General features: G+C 35.4%; 1 protein-coding gene across 1 annotated transcript; it reads left to right on the top strand.

The window, feature by feature from the left end:
* The first annotated feature begins 4,419 nt into the window (after positions 1-4,419).
* LOC136043158 (craniofacial development protein 2-like) lies at positions 4,420-5,574 on the top strand. Its single transcript, XM_065728090.1, has one exon. It carries the CDS (start codon positions 4,420-4,422, stop codon positions 5,572-5,574), a length of 1,155 nt encoding a protein of 384 aa, XP_065584162.1.
* Positions 5,575-22,008: the final 16,434 nt, after the last annotated feature.

Here is a 22,008-nt window from a genome sequence, read left to right as displayed (position 1 = left end):
TCATTTATATTCCCTGTGTCCCGGTCGTGATTTGTGTCCCGGTGTCCCAGTCTGTAATTTCTCTTTGAGGTTCCCGGTCGTCATGTATATTCCCTGTGTCCCGGTCGTCATTTGTGTCCCGGTGTCCCGGTCTGTAATTTCATAAGTTGACTAACATGACGTCAGTCGACAAACAACTTCATGACGCATAGAGCTCAATCCTTATAATGACGTCAGTCGACAAACATGATGTCAGTCGACACACAAACATGACTTCACTCGATAGACATAATACAGAGACAGCTTATTTTTATATCTAGATAGATATGTTTTTAACTACGTAAAACTTGCGAATATACAACATTCTTCGCTGTCCCATTGTCTGTGCATATAAATAGATTGTCAGGTTTACCGACTCTTGAACATGAAACATATAATTGTCCATGGGAAAAACAATCCGTATTCAGATCTATACCTCATTATTCTAATGATTACCCTTGAGCTTTGTTGATGGTGATTGCTAATCGAACATTCACTGTGTCCCCACCGTCATTTATATATCCCCCTGTGCCCTTCGGCGTCCCCGTTGTAGTTGTGTTCTTGTGTCCCGGCCGTCATTTATATTCCCTGTGTCCCGGTCGTCATTTTTGTCCCGGTGTCCCAGTCAGTAATTTCTATTTGAGTGTACCGGTCGTCATTTATATTCGCTGTGTCCCGGTTTCCCGGTCGTCATTTGTGTCCCAGTGTCCCGGTGTCCCGGTCGTCATTTGTGTCCCGGTGTCCCGGTCTGTAATTTCTCTTTGAGTGTCCCGGTCGTCATTTATATTTCCTGTGTCCCGTCATCATTTGTGTCCTGGTGTCCCAGTCTGTAGTGTCATCTATAATGACGTAATATACAAAGCCTTATATACTTATATCGTATATACTATTATATCTTATATCATATATATGACGTGAGTCAACTAACAACTTCATGACGACATAATGCTCAATCATTATATATATATACTAGCTGTTGGGGAGGCGCTTAGCGCCACCCCAACACCTAGTTGGTGGGGCGCTTTGCGCCCCCCCAAGCCCCCCCGCGCGAGTAAGTCGTTACGCGCCATATTAGTTATGCGCCATTGTAGTTGTGTCCCTGTGTCCCACCTGTGAATATAGATAGATTTATATATGTGTTTCAAACTACGTAAAAATTGCGAATAAACAACATTCTTGGCTTTCCCATTGTCTGTGCATATACAAAGCCGTATGTACTAATAATGACGTCATATGCAAACGCTCTTTTTACAAACAAACAAACATGCATCCACACAACTCGTTTTTATACAGATAGATAGATAGATAGATACAATACAAATTAACTGCGTAAAACTTGCGAATATACAACATTCTTCACTGTCCAATTGTCGCTGCATATAAATACATTGTCAGGTTTACCGACCCTCGAACATGCAACGTACAATTGTCCATGGGAAAAACAATCAGTATTAAGATCTATACCACATTTTTCTAATGATTGACCTTGAGCTTTGTTAATGTTGATTGCAAATACTAATCGAATTGGGAATTGCAATCTTTTAAATTGAAAAAGCAGATCCGTTGGAATCATGGGAATGCGAGGAATAAGAACAGCCTCACCCTCATAAGGCCCTGTCAAGATTGTGGCCTCTATTAGGTTTTCCATTGTTTTTTTTTACGGCAAGTCGCGTGCCATTGCAAAGCTTTGGTGGGTTGATATTTCTTAAAAGTATTATTGGTACGCCTATTTTTAGTTGTAGCACGTGTGGTGGAAACCCTGAAGGATCTATGGAATTTAAACATTCAGATGGATAATTAACCGCTTCATTTGGTTCCAAAACTGTGTCGACTGACTTGTAAAGGACTGCCTGGTCTCGAATCTTGGTCAAAACAATATTGTTGATTTCGTGGACGTCTATATTTTTGGGTGCGAGAATCGCTCTTTCACTTAGCCATTTATTATTTTTATAATTTTTTAGAATATTCGGAAATACTTTTTCAATCAATTCATTTTTGGACGTCACTAAATTACAGAAATCAGCAGGTAGTTGTATACGTCCTGAAATTGAGTCTACTGTTTGACCAGAGTCATCGTTTTGCAATCGGACACGCATATTTGTAGTTAATTTTAATATTTTTACGTGTGCCCATAAATTAGAATTTTTTAGGCAAGCATTGATTTCGTCTGCAGGAGTTAAACTACGTAAAAATTGCGAATATACAACATTCTTGGCTTTCCCATTGTCTCTGCATATACAAAGCCGTATGTACTAATAATGACATCATATGCAAACGCTCTTTTTACAAACAAACAAACATGCATACACACAACTCGTTTTTATATAGATAGATAGATAGATAGATACAATACAAATTAACTGCGTAAAACTTGCGAATATACAACATTCTTCGCTGTCCAATTGTCGCTGCATATAAATAGATTGTCAAGTTTACCGACCCTCGAACATGCAACGTACAATTGTCCATGGGAAAAACAATCAGTATTAAGATCTATACCACATTTTTCTAATGATTGACCTTGAGCTTTGTTAATGGTGATTGCAAATGCTAATCGAATTGGGAATTACAATCTTTTAAATTGAAAAGGCAGATCCGTTGGAATCATGGGAATGCGAGGAATAAGAACAGCCTCACCCTCAAAAGGCCCTGTCAAGATTGTGGCCTCTATTAGGTTTTCCATTGTTTTTTTTTTTACGGCAAGTCTAGTGCCATTGCAAAGCTTTGGTGGGTTTATATTTCTTAAAAGTATTATTGGTACGCCTATTTTTAGTTGTAGCACGTGTGGTGGAAACCCTGAAAGATCTATGGAATTTAAAAATTCAGATGGATAATTAACCGCTTCATTTGGTTCCAAAACTGTGTCGACTGACTTGTAAAGGACCGCCTGGTCTCGAATCTTGGTCAAAACAATATTGTTGATTTCGTGGACGTCTATGTTTTTGGGTGCGAGAATCGCTCTTTCACTTAGCCATTTATTATTTTTATAATTTTTTAGAATATTCGGATATACTTTTTCAATCAATTCATTTTTGGACGTCACTAAATTACAGAAATCAGCAGGTAGTTGTATACGTCCTGAAATTGAGTCTACTGGGAGCTTTCCGTTTCCAATTGTCAGCAATTGATCTGAAAATGTTTGACCAGAGTCTTCGTTTTGCAATCGGACACGCATATTTGTAGTTAATTTTAATATTTTTACGTGTGCCCATAAATTAGAATTTTTCAGGCAAGCATTCATTCGTCTTCAATGGCTCTGGTGGTGCAGCCAATAGAGGAAGTTTAACTTTTCCTGAGGCGCAACACATTCCCATTGTTTCACCATTGAATTTCAAGGCCTTGCAATAGGGACAAATTTTAGACATTGTCCCGATTTGAACACATCTACTCAAGCTATAATCATCGACTGAGTTGTACCTGAATGCCAGGCGATAACTTTCAGGTTGCTCTGATTCCTCGGCACGTTTTCTTTTCTTACTTTCTCTATCAGCAGCAAGCCTGATTTCTTGCTGTTCTTGTGATTCCTCGGCACGCTTTCTTTTCTTACTTTCTCTATCAGCAGCAAGCCTGATTTCTTGCTGTTCTTGTAATTCCTCGGCACGCCTTCTTTTTTCACTTTCTCTTTTAGCAGCAAGTCTGCATCCGCGTTGCTCTGGTAGTTCCTCGGCACACTTTCTGTTCTTTTTTTCTCTATCAGCCTCAAGCCTGTTTCCTTGCTGTTCTTTTGATTCCTCGGCACGCTTTCTGTTCTTTCTTTTTCTATCAGCCTCAAGCCTGTTTCCTTGCTGTCTGTTCTTTTGATTCCTCGGCACGCTTTCTTTTCTGACTTTCTCTATCAGCAGCAAGTTTTTTGGCATAGACTCTTAGAGCATCTTCATCGGCTTTTGCCATGGTAAGTTCATCAGTCATTGTAAACTTAAACATTAATAGATTTCTACGTGAACATATGTCTTAAATATCTTGAATGACGTCACCGTCAAAGCAAAAATGACGACAACTAATTTCATGACGTCAGTCAACACAGAAACATGACGTATATATATATATATATATATATATATATATATATATATATATATATATATATATATATATATATATATGTGTGTATAAATATATATATATATATATATATATATATATTACCCTTCTGCCTGGGGTTACCTAGATGGGAATCAAGATGACAGCCGAGGCCCTCTCTTAGCACGGCTATGGTGCGGTTTGGGTCGCCGAAGCTGTATCTCCGTCTCTAGTGTATCCTTGGGAAGTCGACCGCACTACCTCAAAGTGGTGAAGCGGTGGCAACATTCCGTAGCTACATGCCTAGCGAAAGAATGGCTAAAGTGTGGAGGCGCCGACGGACTGGGGACCTGTCGGTCAATAATATTCCCACGAAACGTTATGAAAAAAGCAGATCAAAGAGTGTTAAAACAAGCTACGGCATTCCCGACAAGCGATGCGTTGGATGATTTACCGGCGTCTCCTTCGAAAAATTGGCGAGCTGGACACCTGTTGAAACGAAGACAATCCCTTGCAATAGGGTGCTGGAACGTCTGTTCGATGAAATGTTTGACGACCCAGACTTTCATAGCTGGTGAAATACATCGCCTAGGCCTCGACATCCTCTGTGTATCAGAGACAAGAATAAATGACACACTAGAAAACCATGAGATAGCAACACCAGATTCAGAGAACTCTTTCTTCTTTTATAACTCAGGACCCAAAGAGGGTAGTGGCAGTGCAGGGGTTGGATTTCTCCTTAACATCCAAGCACAAAAAGCTCTAATAGAATGGGAGCCCGTATCATCTCGCCTTGCAAAAGCTAGATTCCGAAGCAAACTGTTTAATGTTACAGTGTTTGCGGTCTACGCACCCACAAGGGTCAGCTCTGAACAAGCAATAGATACGTTTTACGCCGAACTCAACGAAGCTGTAAAAAAGACCCCCAAACGTGACCTCCTCATTATCGGTGGCGACCTCAACGCACACGTCAGCAGCAGACAGGCAAACGGCGACAGGAGCCTTGGAATTCACGGGTACGGCGAAAGATGCGAACGAGGAACCAGATTGGTCCAATTCGCCCAAGCGAACAACCTCGTAATAGCAAACACCCTTTTCAGACATAAGCCCTCACACGTCATAACCTGGAGATCCAGAGATGGAAGGACATCTTCCCAGCTGGACTACCTACTCGTGTCGTCACGTTGGAGAAGCTCGATCCAGAACTGCAGAGCCTACAGAGGACCTGACACAGGTTCCAAGGGCGGGTCGGATCATACCTTGGTCAAAATGTCTGTGAAGATCAGGCTAGTGGCTCGTAAACGGAAGGAACCCCCAAAAAGATTTGAAGTTGCCCGTCTTAAGGACCCGACAGTAGTAGAACAATTCCGTGTTCAACTTTCAAATCGTTTCACCGCCCTCGAGCATGAACACTCAAATGAGTCTCCTGAGGACGGGAACTCGAGCGGGTCGTCGGTTAACGAAGATTGGCAGAAGTTCCGAAATACACTACAGGAGGTAGCTCTCGAAACTCTCTCGAAACTCTTGGAAGAGTGAAGCGAAAGCGAAGACGGTGGATGTCCGAAGAGACCATCCGACTTGCAACGAAGAAAAGTCTGTTACCATCACGCCACTCAGCTGAATTCAAACAGCTACGCAAGCTATGTCACCAGTCGGGCAGAAAAGACAGAAGGAAGTACTGGGAGAATATGGCGGTGGAGATGCAAAAAGCAGCTAGCCTGTCTGATACTAGGAAACTGTATCAGCTGCTTAAAGAGTCCACTGGGAAGAGGTCGAAGAACTCGGCCTCTGTAAGAGACGAACACGGTAACATCCTAACGAGTCGTGACGAAGTCGTTGACCGTTGGAAGCGCCATTTCCAGAAACTCCTAAATCCCCAAGTCGACCCTTCATCACCTGCTCCAAATCTTCAAGTGACCCAACCTCCCCCACCTCCCTCATCAACGCTCATTAACCAATACGCAGGAGTCAAAATAGAGCCCCCTGACGAAGAGGAAATCCTGGCAGCAATAAAGAAGCTGAAGAATCATAAAGCGCCGGGAATTGACGCCATACCAGCAGAAATCTACAAGGCAAGCCCCAGGCTTCTTGCACAGAACCTAGAAAAACTGCTCAAGAAAATTTGGGTACAGGAGGTTCTCCCAGACGATTGGAAAGTTTCAATTATCATCCCCCTGTATAAAAAAGGGGATAAAGCTGAATGCAAGAATTACCGGGGGATATCGATCATAAGCATCGCTGCCAAAATATTTGCCATGATTTTACTCAACCGCTTCAGCTCAATCAGAAACACGACCACACGCCCAAACCAGGCGGGCTTTCGGCCAGGAATGGGCTGCATTGATCAGCTCTTTACACTCCGGCAAATTCTCGAACACCGCATGAAACACAATCAGATTACTATAGCCGTCTTCATAGATTTTATAACGGCCTTTGACTCGATCGTTAGAGATGGCATATGGGCTGCGATGCAAGAGGACGGCGTCCCTGATAAGCTGATACGCCTTATTCAGGCATACTACCAACACGTTCGTGCCTGTATACAAGCTGATGGAGAGCTGTCCTCCCTCTTCGACATCGATTTCGGGGTGAGACAGGGCTGCATCCTGTCCCCCATCCTCTTCAACTTTGTTATCGATTGGATCATGAAGCGCGCCATGCAATCTGCCAGAGGCGTTGAAGTAAGCCCTGACTTCTCCATCAAAGACCTTGACTACGCAGATGACATTGCCTTGCTAGAAAACGATATAGATCATGCGCAAGCCATGCTGTGTAATGTTGCTGCTACTGCAGATTTGGTTGGGCTGAAGATCAGTAAGGATAAAACCAAAATTCTGACAAATTCTGAGGATGTACTCACAAGGGGCATCTCTGTCGACAACTCCCGTTTAGAGGTCGTTGACCAGTTCAAGTACCTGGGATCCCTCATCGACATTTCCGGCGGCTGCAGTAGGGAAGTCCAGAGCAGAATATCATCAGCATCGATAGTCTTTGCTCAACTTAGGAAGAACCTGTGGAGACAAAGAGACGTCCTACTAAAAACAAAAATCCAGATCTTTGAAGCAACCGTCCGCTCCGTACTCCTTTACGGATGCGAGACATGGCCCCTGAAAGCAGCGGATGTTCATGCTCTCAAAGTATTCGACCACTCCTGCCTGAGACAAATCCTCGGTGTCTCCCTCCGAGACAGAATTAGCAACGTCGAAATTCGTAGACGATGCCACCAGAAGCATGACATTGAAGCCCTAATAAAAAAACGCCGCCTAACTTGGTTTGGCCATGTTTGTCGGAGGTCAGATGACACCCTCACTAAAAAGGCGCTATACCGCAAACCCCTCGCACACTGGAAGAAGAAGCGAGGTGGACAAGTCAAGACCTGGCTTAACACACTCAAGGCGGACCTAGAGCCGATTGGTGGTTTCCGACGACACGGCCGAAGATGGGACAAGCAGTGGCTTGAAATATGTGCACCACACACACACGACCGAGCGGCTTGGCACTCAACCGTCTGCCAGATCATAGCGCCAGGGAGAGCTGAAGAGCTTGTGTCCTGAAACAAGTACAAGTAAGTATATATATATATATATATATATATATATATATATATATATATATATATATATATATATATATATTACCTGTTGTGCTATATTACTTATTGTGGCGGAGAGGTGAGACACGAGTTGTTTCCGTTTTGTACGAATTCTTTGGCATGAATTTTTTCAATTTCAAAAATTTATTCGAAATCTAAAAACGTGTCGAAAATAAAAATAAAGATTAAAAGTACGGGGGTTAAAAGATATGTGAAAACAACAATTAAAGCGTATCAAAAATGAAATGAAGAACAAATATACACGCGGTTAGAAGAAAAGCACCGGTGTCAAAAATGAAAATGAAGAGCAAAGACAAACGCGGTTAGAAAACATGTGACACCGAGTCTGTGAGTGAGTCAAAAATGAAGAGGAAGAGCAAATACCCATGCGGTTAGAAGAACAGTGGCAGCGTGTCAAAACTGAAAATTAAAAGCTGACACACGCAGTTTGAAGACATGGGTCTTCAAACTGCGTCAATGAAAACTGAGTCAATGAAAATCAACATGGACAGCGAGAATCCAGATGTGTCAAAATCGAAAATGGTAGTGATGATGATTGTGATTTTGACATGGATAAAGACAATTTAGCAATGGCATTTGCTTCCCTTATCAGTGTTGTCGCAATTGATGGTTCAGTTGGTCGATTTTTCCATCTTATTACGTTTGATAGTTCGGGTGTGGGATCCAATATATAAATATATATATATATATATATATATATATATATATATATATATATATATATATATATATATATATATATATATATATATATATATATATAAATATATATATATATATATAAACTAGCTGTTGGGGTGGCGCTTCGTGCCACTCCAACACCTAGTTGTTGGGGGCGCTTCGCGCCCCCCCCCAAGCCCCCCCGCGCGCGTAAGTCGTTACGCGCCATAATAGTTACGCGCCATTGTAGTTGTGTCCCTATGTCCCACCTGTGAATATAGATATATATATATATATATGGTTTTAACTACGTAAAACTTGCGAATATACAACATTCTTTGCTGTCCCATTGTCTTTGCATATAAATAGATTGTCAGGTTATCCCCCTGTTTCCCCCGGTGTCCCCGTTGTAGTTGTGTCCCTGTGTCCCGGTCGTCATTTATATTCCCTGTGTCCCGGGTCCCGGTCATCATTTGTATCCCGGTGTCCCGGTCTGTATATACATTCGTTTTTTAGTTTTGTTTTTCTCCTTTATTTTTTTCCTTTTTTTTTCTTTTTTAGCTTATTTAGATTTTTAGATTTTTTAGTTTTTTTTATTAGTTTTTAGTTTTTTTTTCTTTTTAGTTTTTTTGTCCCGGTCGTCATTTATATCCCCCTGTTTCCCCCGGTGTCCTCGTTGTAGTTGTGTCCCTGTGTCCCGGTCGTTATTTATATTCCCTGTGTCCCGGTCGTCATTTGTATCCCGGTGTACCGGTCTGTATATACATTCGTTTTTTAGTTTTGTTTTTCTCCTTTATTTTTTTCCTTTTTTTTTCTTTTTTAGTTTATTTAGATTTTTAGATTTTTTAGTTTTTTTATTAGTTTTTAGTTTTTTTTTCTTTTTAGTTTTTTTGTAGTTTTTACCTTCTTTTTAGTTTTGTTAATTTTTTTTTTTACTTGTGTCTTGGTCGTCATTTATACTCCCTGTGTCCCGGTGCTTTGTTGATTGCTAATCGAACATTCCTTTTGTCCTGGTCGCTTTCTCTTTGAGTGTCGTCATTTATTTTTTTCTTTTTTAGTTCTTTTAGTTTTTACCTTTTTTAGTTTTTTTTTAGTTTTTAGTTTTTTTAGTTTTTTACCTTTTTTTAGTTTTTTTAGTTTTTTAGCTTTTTTATTTTTTTTATTAGTTTTTAGTTTTTTTGTAGTTTTTGCCTTTTTTTTAGTTTTTTTAGTTTTTTAGCTTTTTTATTAGTTTTTAGTTTTTTTTGTAGTTTTTGCCTTTTTTTAGTTTTTTCAGTTTTGACGTCACCTGATCCAGTTTTTCAGGTGACGTCACCTGATCCACGATCCACAGATCCACAGACAACTTATTTTTATATATATAGATAGTTTTTTTTTTTTACTTATGTCCTGGTCGTCATTTATACTCCCTGTGTCCCGGTGCTTTGTTGATTGCTAATCGAACATTCCTTTTGTCCTGGTCGCTTTCTCTTTGAGTGTCGTCATTTATTAGTTTTTTCCTTTTTTTTTAGTTTTTTATTGGTTTTTACCTTTATTTTAGCTTATTTTTCAGTTTTTTCCTTTTTTTTAGTTTTTTTTTATTTTTTATTTTTTTTAGTTTTTTACCTTTTTTTAGTTTTTTTAGTTTTTTTAGTTTTTTAGCTTTTTTACTTTTTTTATTAGTTTTTAGTTTTTTTTTGTAGTTTTTGCCTTTTTTTAGTTTTTTCAGTTTTTTTTTAGTTTTTTATTGGTTTTTACCTTTATAGTTTTTTTAGTTTTTTAGCTTTTTTATTTTTTTTATTAGTTTTTAGTTTTTTTTTGTAGTTTTTGCCTTTTTTTAGTTTTTTCGGTTTTGACGTCACCTAATCCAGTTTTTTCAGGTGACGTCACCTGACACATCCATCCATCCATCCACAGACAGACAACTTATTTTTAAGTTGATAAGTTTACTTAGATAAGTTACTTAGATAAGTTGTCTGTGTGTGTGTGTGTATGTGTGTGTGTCTGTCGAGTGACGTAATGTTTGTGTGTCGACTGACGTCATGTTTGTCGACTGACGTCATTTTAAGGATTTAGCTGTATGCGTCATGTAGTTGTTTGTCGACTGACGCCATGTTTGTCAACTGATGAAATTACATACCAGGACACCGGGACACAAATGACGACCGGGACATAGGGAATATAAATGACGACCGGGAACCTCAAAGAGAAATTACAGACTGGGAAACCCGGACACAAATCACGACTGGGACACAGGGAAAATAAATTACGACCGGGACACAGGGACACAACTACAACGGGGACGCCGGGGGCACAGGCGGGATATATAAATGACAACCGGGACACAGGGATTGTTCGAATAGAAATTACAGACCAGGACACCGGGACACCGGGACAAAGGGAATATAAATGACGACCGGGACATTCAAAGAGAAATTACAAACCGGGACACCGGGACACAAATGACAACCGGGACACAGGAAATATAAATGACGATCGGGACACTCAAAGAGAAATTACTAACTGGGACACCGGGACAAAAATAACGACCGGGACACAGGGACACATCATTAGAATAATGAGGTATAGATCTGAATACGGATTGTTTTTCCCATGGACAATTATATGTTGCATGTTCAAGAGTCAGTAAACCTGACAATTTATTTATATGCATAGACAATTGGACAGCCAAGAATGTTGTATATTCGCATGTTTTACGCAGTTAAAAACATATATATATATATATATATATATATATATATATATATATATATATATATATATATATATATATATATATATATATATATATATATATATATATATATATATATATATATATATATATATATATATATATATATATATATTCACAGGTGGGACACAGGGACACAACTACAATGGCGCGTTCACAGGAAATGTAAAAGACGACCGGGGCACTCAAAGAGAAATTACTCACAGAGAATTACAAAGAGAAATATATATATTATATATATATATATATATATATATATATATATATATATATATATATATATATATACTAGCTGTTGGGGTGGCGCTTCGCGCCACCCCAACACCTAGTTGGTGGGGGCGCTTCGCGCCCCCCCCCAAGCCCCCCCGCGCGCGTAAGTCGTTACGCGCCATAATAGTTACGCGCCATTGTAGTTGTGTCCCTATGTCCCACCTGTGAATATAGATAGATATATATATATGGTTTTAACTACGTAAAACTTGCGAATATACAACATTCTTTGCTGTCCCATTGTCTTTGCATATAAATAGATTGTCAGGTTTACCGACTCTTGAACATGCAACATATAATGGTCCATGGGAAAACAATCTGTATTCAGATCTATACCTCATGATTCTAATGATTGCCCTTGAGCTTTGTTGATGGTGATTGCTAATCGACCATTCCCTGTCCCGGTGTCCCGGTCGTCATTTACATCCCCCTGTTTCCCCCGGTGTCCCCGTTGTAGTTGTGTCCCTGTGTCCCGGTCGTCATTTATATTCCCTGTGTCCCGGGTCCCGGTCGTCATTTGTATCCCGGTGTCCCGGTCTGTATATACATTCGTTTTTTAGTTTTGTTTTTCTCCTTTATTTTTTTCTTTTTTTTTTCTTTTTTAGCTTATTTAGATTTTTAGATTTTTTAGTTTTTTTATTAGTTTTTAGTTTTTTTTTCTTTTTAGTTTTTTTGTCCCGGTCGTCATTTATATCCCCCTGTTTCCCCCGGGTCGTCATTTATACTCCCTGTGTCCCGGTGCTTTGTTGATTGCTAATCGAACATTCCTTTTGTCCTGGTCGCTTTCTCTTTGAGTGTCGTCATTTATTTTTTTCTTTTTTAGTTCTTTTAGTTTTTACCTTTTTTAGTTTTTTTTAGTTTTTAGTTTTTTTAGTTTTTTACCTTTTTTTAGTTTTTTTAGTTTTTTTTAGTTTTTTAGCTTTTTTATTTTTTTTATTAGTTTTTAGTTTTTTTGTAGTTTTTGCCTTTTTTTTAGTTTTTTTAGTTTTTTAGCTTTTTTATTAGTTTTTAGTTTTTTTTGTAGTTTTTGCCTTTTTTTAGTTTTTTTAGTTTTTTAGCTTTTTTATTTTTTTTATTAGTTTTTAGTTTTTTTTGTAGTTTTTGCCTTTTTTTTCTCTTTGAGTGTCGTCATTTATTAGTTTTTTCCTTTTTTTTTTTAGTTTTTTATTGGTTTTTACCTTTATTTTAGCTTATTTTTCAGTTTTTTCCTTTTTTTTAGTTTTTTTTATTTTTTATTTTTTTTAGTTTTTTACCTTTTTTTAGTTTTTTTAGTTTTTTAGCTTTTTTACTTTTTTTATTAGTTTTTAGTTTTTTTTGTAGTTTTTGCCTTTTTTTAGTTTTTTCAGTTTTTTTTTTAGTTTTTTATTGGTTTTTACCTTTATAGTTTTTTTAGTTTTTTAGCTTTTTTATTTTTTTTATTAGTTTTTAGTTTTTTTTGTAGTTTTTGCCTTTTTTTAGTTTTTTCAGTTTTGACGTCACCTGATCCAGTTTTTTCAGGTGACGTCACCTGACACATCCATCCATCCATCCACAGACAACTTATTTTTATATATATAGATATATATATATATATATATATATATATATATATATATATATATATATATATATATATATATATATATATATATGCACAGTCAGTAAACCTGACAATTTATTTATATGCACAGACAATGGGACAGCGAAGAATATTGTATATTCGCAAGTTTTACGTAGTTAAAAACATATATATATATATATATATATATATATATATATATATATATATATATATATATATATATATATATATATATATATATATATGTATATATACATATATATATATATATTCGAACGGAAATCAAAAGTTCTAGTGCCCTTTTTAAGTGACAACAAAAATTGGAGGGCACCTAGGCCCCCTCACACGCTAATTATTTTCCAAAAGTCAACATATCACAATTCTGAGATAGCCATTTTATTCAGCATAGTCGAGAAACATTATAACTATGTCTTTGGGGACGACTTACTCCCCCACAGTCTCCGTGGGAGGGGCTACAAGTTACAAACTTTGACCAGTGCTTACACATAGTAATGCTTATTGGGAAGTGTATAGACGTTTTCGGGGGGATTTTTTGGTTAGGGGGAGGGGTTGAAAAGAGGGGGAATTGTTTGGGGAGCTTTCCATCGAGGAATTTGTCATGGGGGAAGAAAATTTCCATGTAGGGAGCGCAGTATTTTCTAGCATTATTAAAAAAAAAATGAAAAAATAAATATGAAAAGTTTTTTCAACTTGAAGTAAGAAGCAGCATTAAAACTTAAAACGAACAGAAATTATTACGCGTATGTGGGACTCACCTCCCTATACCTCGCTCTTTACGCTAAAATATTTTTAGTGATTTCAACTATTTATTCTACGGCTTTTGTGATTCAGAGGTCATTCTTAATGAATTGGGACAAAATTTAATCTTTAGTGTAAAGTGAGAGGTATTGACTTATATGTAATAAAAACATGATATTAAAAACATGATTTACGTAACGAACAAAAGTTCGTTACGTAAGCTAATTTAGAAGTTACTTTTATCTTTTACTAATAAAAACGTTCGTAAAAAATAATTTAAAGTTCTAGTTGCCTTTTTAAGTAACCAAAAAATCGCAGGGCAACTAGGCTTCCTCCACCGTTCCTTTTTTTCTCAAAATCATTCGATCAAAACTATGAGAAAGCAATTTAGCAAAAAAAAATAAATAAACTTGCAAATTTCGTGTTAATTATTCCTCTGCGGAGAGCCAAAATCAAAACATGCATTGATTCAAAAACATTCAGAAATTAAATAAAAAAAAATTAGCTGAAAGTAAGGAGCGACATTAAAGCTTAAAACGAACAGAAATTGCTTTGTATAAAAAATAAGAGGGGTAATCCTGATGACCAGGAACACCAATGTACTATATCGCGACCACCCGATCTAAAAACCAAAATAGAATAATTTCTTATGGTAAAAAGTATTTGCTGATAATGATGTTTTAAAGGGAAAACTATAAAAAAAAGTAAGCCCACTCGACTTCCCATTGCTCAATCAATCGTCTGGTGAATCAACATAGGGTTCATTTTTACCGTCTGAGTACCTTATTAAAGGGTACCTCAGCTCTATCTTTTCAGTATAAGAAACTAAAGCATTTATTCTACTATTACTAATGATATAATTACTTGTGATGTTTTAAAGGGAAACAAGACCCAAGAGCTCATATGGCCACTAAGTCCAGAGGAGTTCACTAGAAATTTTAATTTTATTTAAAAAAATTTTTTTTCTATAACGTTTCTATATATATATAACATTTTTGAATATAGAACGTTTTTATATATACGAAATATAAAATACTTAATTTATATGTTTTCTCATAACGTAAACTACAAAGTATACGTTATAGCGTAGCATAAATACTGAAAACGTATGTTTTAGAGGTGAACAAGAGTCAAGAGCTCATATGGCAACTAAGTCCAAAAAAGGCCACTAGAACTTTTAATTTTATTTTAAGAAGGGTTTTTTTTTTCTATAGCGTTTGTATATATATATATATATATATATATATATATATATATATATATATATATATATATATATATATATATATATATATATATATATATATATATATATATATATATATATATATATATATATATATATATATATATATATATATATATATATATATATATATATATATATATATATATGTATATATATATATATATATATATATATATATATATATATATATATATATATATATATATTTATATATATATAACGTTCTTATATATAGAACGTTTTTACACGTATAAGATATTACATATTTTATTTAAATTTTTTTATAACGTAAACTATAAAGTTTACGTTACAACGTGACGTAACTACTGAAAACGTAAACATATGTTTTAGAGGCAAACAAGAGCAAAGAGCTCATATAGCCACTTAGTCCACAAACGTCCACTAGAACTTTTAATTTTATTTTAAGAACATATCTCTCTATAAAGATTTTATATATATAACGTTTTTAATACAGAACGTTTTTATATACATAAAATATAATATATTTTATTTACACATATTTTATAACGTACATTATAAAGTTTACGTTATAACGTAACGTAACTACTGAAAATATAAACGTATGTTTAAGATTCTATGACTTTTAGGGGGTGTTTCCCCGTTTTTTTCGAAAACAAGGCAAATTTCCTCAGGCTCGTAACTTTTGATAGATAAGACTAAATTTGACGAAACCTCATTTGTTTAAAATCAGCATAAAAATCTGATTCATTTGACGTATATATTGGTATCGAAAAACCGTTTTTTATAGTCTCGGTTACTATTGAGCTCGGTTACTATCTTAATCCTGACCACATATTGTTTGAAAAGGAAAATAAAATCACGCGTTCTGAAGCATGTTTTTCAACAACAAGAAGAAAAAAAAACTATATTATATATATCTGTAGAATTATTTAGTGACTTAATTCTATTTAAATTCAAGCCATAGACCATTGATTCCTTAAAAAAAATTGCTCAAAGGACAATTAGGGATTTTAAAAATATTCTATCTATTGATGCAATACTTTGAATCAACAAATCAGTAAAATATTTGGTTAATTAAATTTTATATCGAGCTGAAACGAATGTATATACCATGTATAGAGCACTGATAAAAATACCTTAAAGATAAATTTATTGCTTAAACTATCTTTAAATTATTATTTCTTAAATATTATATAAAACTAGCTGTTGGGGTGGCTCTTCGCGCCACCCCAACACCTAGTTGGTGGGGGCGCTTCGCACCCCCCCCAAGCCCCTCCGCGCGCGTAAGTCGTTACGCGCCATATTAGTTACGCGCCATTGTAGTTGTGTCCCTGTGTCCCACCTGTGAATATAGATATATATATATATATATATATATATATATATATATATATATATATATATATATATATATATATATATATATATATATATATATATATATATATAAATATATATATATATATATATATATATATATATATATATATATATATATATATATATATATATATATATATATGTTTTTAACTACGTAAAACTTGCGAATATACAACATTCTTTGCTGTCCCATTGTCTGTGCATAGGTTTACCGACTCTTGAACATGCAACATATAATGGTCCATGGGAAAACAATCCGTATACAGATCTATACCTCATGATTCTAATGATTGCCCTTGAGCTTTGTTGATGGTGATTGCTAATCGACCATTCCCTGTCCCGGTGTCCTGGTCGTCATTTATATCCCCCTGTGCCCCCCGGCGTCCCCGTTGTAGTTGTGTCCCTGTGTCTCGGTCGTCATTTATATTCCCTGTGTCCCGGTTGTCATTTGTATCCCGGTGTCCCGGTCTGTATATACATTCGTTTTTTAGTTTTGTTTTTCTCCTTTATTTTTTTCGTTTTTTATTTTTTTTCTTTTTTAGTTTATTTAGATTTTTAGATTTTTTAGTTTTTTTATTAGTTTTTAGTTTTTTTTTCTTTTTAGTTTTTTTGTAGTTTTTACCTTCTTTTTAGTTTTTTTAGTTTTTTTTTTTTACTTATGTCCTGGTCGTCATTTATACTCCCTGTGTACCGGTGCTTTGTTGATTGCTAATCGAACATTCCTTTTGTCCCGGTCGCTTTCTCTTTGAGTGTCGTCATTTATTTTTTTATTTTCTAGTTCTTTTAGTTTTTACCTTTTTTTAGTTTTTTTTAGTTTTTTAGATGAAAATTTTTTTTAGTTTTTTTCCTTTTTTTCTTTTTAATTTTTTATTGGATTTTACCTTTTTTTCAGCTTTTTTAGTTTTTTTTTCGTTTTTTCTTTTTACTTTTTTTTTTGTTTTTATCTTTTTTATTTTTTTTAAATTTTATCCTTAATTTTATTAGTTTTCTTTTTCTCTTCTATTTTTCAGTTTTTTCCTTTTTTTTAGTTTTTTTTAGTTTTTAGTTTTTTTAGTTTTTTACCTTTTTTTTAGTTTTTTTAGTTTTTTAGCTTTTTTATTTTTTCTATTAGTTTTTAGTTTTTTTTGTAGTTTTTGCCTTTTTTTTAGTTTTTTCAGTTTTTTTTTTTAGTTTTTAGTTTTTTACCTTTTTTAGCCTAACCAGGATTTGAACCTGGGACCTTCATTCTCCGTTCTGACACCCTCTCTCACCGAGTGACTACTCCAGCATGTTCATTTTGGTGTTTTAAATGGTATATTATTAACCAAATTAATGTGTTTTACAATATACTAAGCATCGTCATAACAAAAATGACGACAACTAATTTCATGACGTCAGCCGAAACATGACGTCACCTGATCCACGATCCACAGATCCACAGACAACTTATTTTTATATATATAGATTCCGAGAAGTTTAAGCGATTGAGGTTATTTTTCAGTGCTATAAAAAAGTGTAATAAAATAAAAAGTACTTAAGACGTCTGAACAAAAATGTTGCCATAAATATTTTTTGGACGTAATGGCTCTTTTAGTCTTTTGGTGTGAAATTAAATAAAAAAAACAAGTTTTTTAAATGAAAGTAAGGAGCGACATTAAAACTTAAAACGAACAGAAATTACTCCGTATATGAAAGGGGCTTTTCCTTCTCAACGCCCCGCTCTTTACGCTAAAGTTTGACTCTTTCTCTTAACTCTACAATTAAAAACAGTTAAAAAAAACTTTAGCGTAAAGAGTGGGGCGTTGAGAAGGAAAAGCCCCTTTCATATACGGAGTAATTTCTGTTCGTTTTAAGTTTTAATGTCGCTCCTTACTTTCATTTAAAAAACTTGTTTTTTTATTTAATTTTTGAACATTTTTGAATCAATGCATGTTTTGATTTTGGGGTTTACCCCATCGTCAGTACCTCGCTCTTTACACTAAAGCTTAAATTTTATCCCAATTCATTAAGTATGACCCCTGAATCACAAAAGCCGCAGAATAAATAGTTTAAATTACTAAAAAATACTTTAGCGTAAAGAGCGAGGTATTAGGAGGAGGTGAGCCCCTCACATGGGTAATAAATTCTGTTCGTTTTAAGTTTTAATACTGCTGCTTACTTCCAGCTGAAAGAAAAACTTTTTCATTGTTTTTTTTTAAGTAATGCTAGTAAATCCTGCGCTCCCTTCATGGACATTTTCTTCCCTCATGACAAATTCCTCGATGGAAAGTTCCCCCAGCATATCCCCCCCTTCTCAACCCCTGCCTCCAACCAAAAAATCCTCCTGAAAACGCCTGTACACTTCCCAATAACCATTACTATATGTAAGCACTGGTCAAGGTTTTGAACTTGTAACCCCTCCCACGGGGACTGTGAGGGAGTAAGTCGTCCCCAAAGACATAGTTATAAGGTTTTTCGACTACGCTGAATAAAATGGCTATCTCAGCTATACGCTTATATGGCTATACGCTCATACGGCTCAGCTATACGCTATACGTTGAATAAGCTATTTAGCTTATACGCTGAATAAAATAGCCTCTAATATATCCAAAAATAGTACAATTTAAATATACACACTTCTCTAGCCTCAAAGACCTCCGACAAAGGTACAGTTTAAATATCCCCAGTACTATAGCCTCTGATATCTCCTATAATGGTGCGACCCGAGTTGTATGGCCTTTGACATCTTTTACAACTACAGAGTTTAAATACACCCAATGCTATCATGACTTCCGTTTCATGACTTCATAACTTCCATTTGATCTGAACTTATCAAATATACTACCTCCAGTTCCAAATACTTGAAAAAAGTGGATTTCAGAGGCCAATTTTTTTTCAAGTTAGATTTGTCACTGGGATATTTTTTTCTTATCCCTTTTTTAATTTTTAATGTTAATTTTTTCATTTTCTTAATTTTTATCAAAGGTTAATTTAAAGGGTTAGGGTCAAAAGATTTCAACAGTCTAGAGGTTTCGGCAGATTAAGTGCTTTACTGCTTATCTTGGGCGGGTGCTTATAAATGGTGTTTAATATGTTAAATTTTATATAAAAAAAAGAGCCAAGAGCTCATATTGCACTTCTGACGAGGTCAGAAGAACCAACATTTCGCAATGTTATCGCGGTGATTTTTTTTTTTTTTAGGCTTCCATGATAAGCACTACTGCACGGGATTCCTGTCTCAGAAGCTGAATAGCTTATCTATATTTGTTGATCATTTAAATCCATCGCTTGATTTAGCTCCTCCTGCACTTGCTGGGCCATACTATAGCAAATTCCGGATTTAATCACCATAAAACATTATCAAATCGGATATTTTTGGTAAAAGTGTTAGCCCAGGCCAGACATTCTAAAAACAATAGAGCAAGAAAAAAATAACAAAATTGTATCTGTCAGGAATTAAACAGGCTACCGTCGGAGTAGAACACCAACACCATATCCACTGCACTGTGCAGGCTTCCAAGGCAACATTTTTTTATTTTTTTTTCTAATTTTTCCAAATTAATCGTCCCTCCTCCCCCCCCAGATGGTCGAATCGAGACAGCTATTTATAATTGAATATAGTCCGGTCCCTGATACGCCTGCCCACTTTCATCGTCCTAGCTTATCTGGAAGTGCCCGAACTAGCAAAACCAGGACCGACAGGACAACGGACAGTGCGATCGCTATAAGGCACTTGGCTGACGGTCAAGTGTCATAAAAGCCAGTAAAATAAGCCCGCTTAACTTTCACAAAATTTAAACATAGGGTTGATTGTTACTGTCTGAGTAACCTCATAGATGTCAAAGAATATTATTTTAACGGTGAAAAGTGCAAATTTTCCGATTAAAATGTCAAGATCATTACCATAAGATGGATTTCGAGGCTATTAAAAAAATATACATAAAGGGAAGAAAAAAGGCTTATTCAAGATGTACCTCATTTCTTATCTTTTCAGTTTAAAAGTAAAGCATTTATTCTACTATAACCTAGGATTCAATTGCATCTCAGCAGAGGCACAGCAAAGACAACTTTATTACTCCTCTTTGGAAAATAGAAAAAGTAGTCCAAACATTTCCTGGCTAAACATTTTTGTGGCACAATTTCAAGGGTTTGTTCAGCATCTATCTAATTCTTTTACAGATTAGGCCACTAAATAAAGTCCTAGAATTAACAGAATCTATGCAATACAGGATTTATCTAATCATTCTGGAAGTCAAGCAACTAGTCAAAAGAGTTGAGATTGCTAGTAACTCAAAAAGGGGACAATTCCAAAATTGTTTGTGAATTTTTATAAGAGAAAAACAACTACTGAAAACGTAACTGTTGCATAATTTGCTAGTAATTAAAAAATGGACAATCACATAATTGTTTGGGAATTTTTTTAAAAGAAAAACAACTACTTAAAATGTAACTGTTACATAATTTGCTACTAACTAAAAAAAGACAATCGCAAAGTTTTTATTAGACTGGGAACTGAAGAAAGTAATATAGCTAGGGTCAGTTCTCGAAGATCAATATTAACTATTTTTCAAAATTTGTATTTACCTGTTTCAGTGTAGAACTTTCCGCATCAAGTTTGACCAATACCGTCTCAATCTTTAAAATGTCGTCATTTGCTTTTTCGACTCTTTCCAATTTTTGAACTAGATTAGCATTAATACCAAATATTTTTGACATTTTGTCTTTATTTACTTTTTCGACTCTTTCCAATTTTTTAACTAGATTAGTATTAATACCAAGTATCTTCGACATTTTGTCTTCATTTGCTTTTTCGACTCTTTCTAATGTCTCTTTCATCTCGAGTCTAAGACTTCGCACACAATTATGGTTTGCACGCTCACCAAAGCATATTGTAATTCCACATCCAGAGCTACAACTAACAAGTCTCTTAGGATCGAAGCTACATTCCAAAAGATGTGTCTCGAGTTCTTCCAGTGCTACAATGGCAGGGCATCCGTGTATTTGATTGTTGCAAATTAAGGTTAGTCTATGAAAAAAACATGTGTGTTCGTATTTTGAATGGATACATTTAATTCAATTTCAATTTCAATTCAATTTATTATTAAAAAAAACCCACATAAATAAGACCCGGGCACTTCGTACCAAAGTAGTTATCGTGGAAACTTTGAAAGGGCCTCATTCGATAAGAAATTGAAAGGACTAGTGCCCCATTTAATAGTCGAAAGTGATTGGAGGGGAACTAGCACCCCTCCCTTGCCTATTATTTTCCCAAACACATTCAATGAAATTTTTTAGATAGTCATTTTGTTAAACGTAATTGAAAGGACTGAAAATTTGTCTTTGAGGATAACAGCCCCCTAGCCCTTAGGGCAAGAGTTGCGAGCTATTTTCTGGGGGTAAAATCAAGCGTATATAGATAGGATGATCGTATAAACATAGAAAGGGGCTAGTTGGATTGGTAATAAGAAGTTAAAGTGCTATTTTTGATTCAGAATGGACGGAAGGTTCATAACTCCCCCTCCAAACCTTTTATTGCCCCAATGTGCATCAGATAGAAATTTTGAGATGGCCATTTGTTGTCGAAGAAACTTCAAAAAAGGCTTGTTTGATTGTAAACTAAAAAGGCTATTGCTCTTTTTACTTGTTAAAAGTGATTGGAGGGCAACTAGCCCCCCACACTTATTAATTTCCAAATAAATTTGGATCAAAATTACTAGATTGTTGTTTTGTTCAGTATATTTATAAGGTATAGAAATTATGTTTGACAACCCAATACCTTCTTAAGATCAGAATATAACTTGCAA

This window comes from Artemia franciscana, unplaced genomic scaffold, assembly GCF_032884065.1.
Source record: "Artemia franciscana unplaced genomic scaffold, ASM3288406v1 Scaffold_3332, whole genome shotgun sequence".
Taxonomy (NCBI): domain Eukaryota; kingdom Metazoa; phylum Arthropoda; class Branchiopoda; order Anostraca; family Artemiidae; genus Artemia; species Artemia franciscana.
This window is presented reverse-complemented; position numbering and strand designations above follow the sequence as displayed.

What these genes read in the sequence shown, in the direction of transcription:
- LOC136043158 (XM_065728090.1), top strand. Translation starts at nt 4,420, where the DNA reads ATGAAAAAAGCAGATCAAAGAGTGTTAAAACAAGCTACGGCATTCCCG.